General features: G+C 33.5%; 1 protein-coding gene across 1 annotated transcript; it reads left to right on the top strand.

The window, feature by feature from the left end:
* The first annotated feature begins 2,715 nt into the window (after nt 1-2,715).
* LOC131041499 (protein DUF642 L-GALACTONO-1,4-LACTONE-RESPONSIVE GENE 2) lies at nt 2,716-4,942 on the top strand. The gene is made up of 3 exons (XM_057974615.2): nt 2,716-2,785; nt 2,878-3,378; nt 4,425-4,942. The coding sequence occupies exons 1-3, from the start codon at nt 2,716-2,718 to the stop codon at nt 4,940-4,942; spliced, it is 1,089 nt and encodes a 362-aa protein (XP_057830598.2).
* Nucleotides 4,943-6,104: the final 1,162 nt, after the last annotated feature.

The following is a 6,104-nucleotide window of genomic DNA, read 5'->3' as shown; positions in this document are numbered from 1 at the left end:
CCTCCATGGGGTGCCATAGCCATAAAGGACCCAAGGCCACTAAAATCTTCTTGGAGTGAGAATGACTATTCCAAGTGCTAAAGATTAAGATAAGTATTGGAAAACCTTGATGCTATAATATATTGAGAATGCTTTATATATGATTTTCCAATAATATGGTTGAATTAAGTGGCTATGTTATTCCATTTATCGTGTTATTAATTTACTTTGTAATTATTATCATTTACATATAATTTAATGATATTTACCTTTAATTAATGAGCTTTAAATTAATATTTAATCTATTGATTTTGTTGCAATTACTTAATTGAGTTTTGAAGAAAGGTGACCTTATACTTTATGTGGGATCAAGTTTGTTGCTTTTGTGTGTCTTAAAGTTTCTACCCCACCTTCTATTATTGGCGTCTGCTCATTATTGTCTAACAGTTCTCTAATTGAATATTTGTGCCTCTTCCTATGTGAGCTTATCTCTTGTCCTATTTCATATGTATCAACCTTGATAGCTTTCAAAAAATTCCAACACTCCAATTGCCCATGTCCTTTAGATTTGTACTTAGGACATAGAAGCAACTAGTCTTCCCTTTCCACCTTTTGCTTCCATACTCCCCAATCTGTGTAGATTTTGATCTCCTCACATACTAGTGGGAACAACATCAAACTAAGGAAAATCTTGGTATATGTCCTAAAACACCCATCCTCCATTTTCTTATCCACTTGAATTAGGGTTCCAAGATTTCTCTCTATGCCTGCTAAAACATCCTTATCCCAACATTCAATAGAAAGATTGTATAATCGGATCCATACAAGCCTTGGATCTATTTTTTGTTTCTAGAGGTCAAAATTAGGGCACTATTCCTTCATGTCGAACCCTATTCCATCCATCATGTATGGTTTTCTATTTAGAATTCTCCATGTATCCTCATTGGATGGTAATTTAGCCAAGAGAAATTTGTTTGACAAGGCAGGAAGAGGGATATTCTCTCCCCATTTTTTTATCACACTAGCTTCTAATTTTACTCATCGTTGACCATCCTCTCTCCCATTTGAAAAGCATCCCTACATTTTTTAACCTAGCTATTGAATTTTCTAGTCAATTCTCCTTCAAAATACATTTGATTTCCTTAACTTGTCATTTTGGTGGATTCTTTTGGCAGCCCGCTTTCAGATTGATTTTTCCTTTTCCCTTCCATGGTTTGTTGGTTTGATTCCCATTTCCCTTCTCCCAATTATGAGGCTCCTTTTGCCACTAGTAGCTCGAAATTGTAGCTCTCTCCTTATTTTTTTTTCCAAAACCAATCATACCCCTACCTTTTAAATCTATTCTACTTAAATAGTTCAACAAAATATTTGTATTGCCCATGCCCTAGATTTAGATTGTGAGGGAACACATTCCCTGGTTCTGAATGTGCCTTTGAGGAGCTTTGGTGTTGTTTGTTTTTGGATCCATTCTATTTGTCTCACTTATCCCTACTATCTTTGGATAGCATTCCTTCCGAGTCCCACCCCTTGTGTTCCTCCAGAGGTGTGCTTTGAACTTTCCCCTAGCTTCGTTCTCATGCCTTAGTGGGATTCTATTAGCCCTGTACAGGTGATTTAGCACAGGTCACAAGTTCTTGAAAGCTTCCATCCCTCAATCAACTCGAGCCCATAATTCCTCCATAGGAACTGTTTCCTTCGCATCATTAATCCATCTACCTTTTTGGGGGAGTCCCCTCTGTTAGTTCCTGTCACCCACATCCTTGCTCCTGCCCTTCTTTGCCCTGTGAAACTCCTCATGCACCATTTTTTTCAACCTTGTTGAACTATTACCAAAATCAATTAGAGCTATTTATTTACCTTAAATTTATTTTATTTTAGTTTAAATTATATTTATTACCTTAATTTTATTTTATATTTATTACCTTAATTTTATTGTATTTACATTGTTTCTTTCTTCTTTGTTACAAATTTTTTATTCTAATTTATAAATTTTGATTATTTACATCTAATTTTTTATAATCAAATTTTTAGCTTCTTATAATTATTTAATTGAAAATTTGTAAAACATATTTTTAAATATATATATATATTTTTTACATATATCAAATTTATAATTTTAATGAGGACATATCTTTATTTTTATGTGGCGTGTAATTGAAAAAATCTATATTTATAATTAATATTAATATCACTCACATCGTTACACTCCACTCCTTTTTACCATCATAAAATGACCAACCCCTTTCTGCCATTATAAAATGCCTATATCATTAATAAAACTAATAATCGCTCCAAGTTAAATTATAATTTATAAAGTAAGCCTGACTATAAATATTTTCATTTATAACAAACCTAAATATTTTCATTTATAACAAACCAAAATCATTTCACGGTTAATAATATTGCCACGAATCGAACCCGTTATTACTGTCGAGAGTAACCAATTAAATTTGGCACATTCCCGAAGGTGTCTTAACACACTCGAGTGAACAGCGGCTTACTTACCTATATCGTCTGCGTTTTTCTAAGATTAGCTTTCCTTGCATAACGGTCACCTCATACGGTGGAAAATGTTTACAAACCTTAAACGCGATTTTGTCCGCCCACAACGCCTCCCTGCGTTTATATATATAAATTGCACACCTCCTTCAACAAATCAATTCAGCTTGGCTATTGTTTTGGCAATTCTTATGATATTGGAGAGAAGATTACCAGATATTGATGAGAGCGTTCAGAATGGGAAGATCAATTGCTGTAGCCTCTGTTATTGTACTTCAACTTCTGAGCTGTGTCATGGCAAAAGATGGTAAGCTTGTTTTTTTTTTCATATAAGTTTACAGAAAAACTTATACAGAGCAACCCAATTGAAGATCTAATTTATATATTTATTTATTTCAGGAATGCTTCCGAATGGAAACTTTGAGATTGGCCCAAAGCCGTCGGATCTAAAGGGCACGCTCATCATAGGAGAAAATTCGCTGCCAAATTGGCGAATTAAGGGCATAGTGGAATACATTGAGTCGAGTCATAAGCCCGGCGATGTAACGGTGATTGTGCCTCGAGGAACACATGCGGTAAGGCTGGGAAATGATGCCTCGATCATCAGCCAGAGCGTTCAGGTGAAAAAGGGTTCGCATTATTCACTTTCATTCCATGCTGCTCGCACCTGCGCGCAGGCTGAAAGCTTGAATATCTCCGCAATGCCCGTCTGGGGAGAGATTTCTATTCAGACGATTTATAGTAGTAATGGGTGGGATGCGTATGCCTGGGGATTTCAAGCTCCTGCTGATAGCATTGAATTTGTTATTCACAACCCCGGTGTGGAGGAAGATCCTACTTGCGGACCTGTGATCGATGCGGTTGCTCTCAAGCACTTCAGAGTGCCCAGATCCCCAAAACGTAGGTCTTGTATTGCTGATTTTTTTCTCTTGTTTTAGTGTTCTCATTAGGTTTAAAAGCACCCACAAAGTTTTTATGTATTTGAATGATTTATTTTAAATTATACTGGTTTTTTTTTCAGTAGAGTCTATTTATTAGTTTGATTTTCGATGAATCAGTTATGCAAATCAAAATTTAGAGTGTGTTATTTAAGTCAAATTGATCAATATGAGTTGTTTACTAACAGCATACTTCTTTTGTGATCTAGATCATTGGTTGTTATAGTGTTATAATATCAGAGATCTATATAAATTTTACTGGTTTCTTCAATAAGATCCACTTATTAGTTTCAGTTTTCAAAAACTTAATCAGTCAAGCAAATCAAAATCTAGAACGTGTTATTTGAGTTAAACTGATTGACACTGATTGTTTACTAACAGCATAAATTATATTGTTCTTCAGCACTTGAGAGCACACAGTTTCTCCAATCATTGGTCTTGTATTGTTAATTCTCTTGCGATCTAGATTGTGGCCAGATTTAAACAACACATTATAAGCTTTGACTTATTTAGATGGTTCATCTGAAATTACACTTGCTTTTTGAAGAGGATCCATCCATTAGTGTGGTTTCAAATGAACCAACCAAACAAATCAATCCTTATGTAGAGTGATTTCAAATGAGTCCACCAAACAAATCAACAGATCAATGGTTTCAATGTACAATTTGCATTGTCTATGTTTTGCAATGATATCACAGACAATATGATTTCATTATGCAAAATGTGATTTTACAATACAATGAAATGATAGATCAATATTAATAATATATAATTTCATTAGACAATGTTCAATTGTTTAGGATCAAGGATCAAGTTTAAACAATACATTCTAAGATTTGACTTGTTTAAATGACTCATTCTAAATCACATCAATTTTTTCAGTAAAACCTATCTATTAATATGATTTCAGATAAACTATCTGAACAAATCAAAGCTTAGAATGTATTGTTTAAGCCAAATCATTTTTAAGAACCAAGACTGATGATTCATTGTGATTTGTTGGGGCAGCTAATCTAATCAAGAATGGAGATTTCGAAGTGGGCCCCTACGTCTTTCGCAACGCGTCATCTGGTGTGCTGATTCCTCCAACCGGGCAGAACCAGGTGTCGGCGCTGCCCGGATGGGTGGTGGAGTCGCCCAGGCCTGTCAAGTACGTGGACGCCTATCACCACCACTTCGCAATACCAGAGGGAAAGGCGGCGGTGGAGTTGATTGCAGGCAAGGAGAGCGCCATTGGACAGACAGTCACAACGGTCCCTGGTAAGAAATACGAGCTCAGCTTTGTGGTTGGAGATGCGGGCAACCAATGCAAAGGTGAACTTAAGGTGGTGGCTTTTGCCGGTGATCAGACGGTAGAGGTTCCTTACCATTCTGAGGGAAAGGGAGGCTTTATGCCTGCTATGCTTTCCTTCACTGCGGCTTCTGACAGGACTAAGATCGTGTTCACCAGCGCTTTCTACACCATGCGCAGCGATGATGGCGTTAGTTTCTGTGGGCCTGTTGTCGATCAAGTCACACTCAATTGATATGATTTTCAGAATCATTCAAGGCAGATAGTAGTGGATTTTAGAATGGGTGGATGGTAATAAGTTCCCGCGGTCAATTCATAACATGATGTTCCATTTATTTGGAGTCTGAAGTTCGAGTTGAATATTTTTAATATGAATTAAGTTTGGGTTTTGAAATTCATTCTTGGCGAAGTAATTTTCATGAATGTTTAGTCAATTGAATTACAGTTTTTTATTTGATAAAAAATATATTTTATTAAAAACATATGATTGCAATTTGTTTAATTTATAAAAAGTAATTTAATTTTTAAATAACATTATTGTAAATCATTTTTTATATTTTATTTTGAGCTGTGTGATTTGAAATGTCCAATTGAAAAAGCATACACAGTTTCACTCCAAATATATGTATTAGTAATCTATGAATTGTGAAAAATTAATATCATCTAAATAGATAAAAATTTATAAAACATGTATTTATCTAAAAGAGTCTATATAAAAGATCAAGAATACTTTAATTAAATGGAAGAAAAGCATACATAGTTTAATTTCAAATATCTGCATTAGTAATCTATGAATTGTGAAAAATTAATATCTAAATAGATAAAATTTTATAAAACATGTATTTATCTAAAAGAGTGTATATAAATGATCAAGAATACTTTAATTAGATGGAAGAAAATGTGATCATATTTTATATATTTAGTGGTACATTTAAATATAAGAATATAATTTTTTTTTGGATGATTTTATATTATTAATTTGTTTGTTTTTATGTTGAAGGATGTCCATTCTATCACTCAATGTATGATTGGTGCATCATTTTTTATTTATTTTATATCTAGAGGGGCTTTAACCTTTATGGATGGTGTAATCAACAAACATACCATCACCCTTATCAATTGTACTCAACCAATTAAACTACATCCTTTGATTGGAAAGAAAATTTGAGTATACTCATTGATTTTTTTTCAAAAGCATAATGATAATAATTGAAGGTCAAGTCTTTGAAAGATAACATGTTTATCATATATGATATTTGATTTTATAAATATTTGTCCTAAATGAGTGTAATATTCTACCTAAAAAAATTTAAGAGGTTATTATTATTTATATTTTGAATAAAGTAATGTTAATATTTTTCCTACTTAAAATAAATATTGATTTTTTATTAAATTAA

This window comes from Cryptomeria japonica, chromosome 7 (assembly GCF_030272615.1).
Source record: "Cryptomeria japonica chromosome 7, Sugi_1.0, whole genome shotgun sequence".
Classification (NCBI taxonomy): domain Eukaryota; kingdom Viridiplantae; phylum Streptophyta; class Pinopsida; order Cupressales; family Cupressaceae; genus Cryptomeria; species Cryptomeria japonica.
The sequence above is the reverse complement of the archived record's forward strand: the minus strand, read 5'-3'. Positions and strand labels throughout refer to the sequence as shown.

What these genes read in the sequence shown, in the direction of transcription:
- LOC131041499 (XM_057974615.2), top strand. Translation starts at nt 2,716, where the DNA reads ATGGGAAGATCAATTGCTGTAGCCTCTGTTATTGTACTTCAACTTCTG. An exon ending in CTGTGTCATGGCAAAAGATG is followed by an intron (nt 2,786 to 2,877) that starts GTAAGCTTGTTT and finishes TATTTATTTCAG; the next exon opens with GAATGCTTCCGAATGGAAAC. An exon ending in AGTGCCCAGATCCCCAAAAC is followed by an intron (nt 3,379 to 4,424) that starts GTAGGTCTTGTA and finishes TTGTTGGGGCAG; the next exon opens with CTAATCTAATCAAGAATGGA.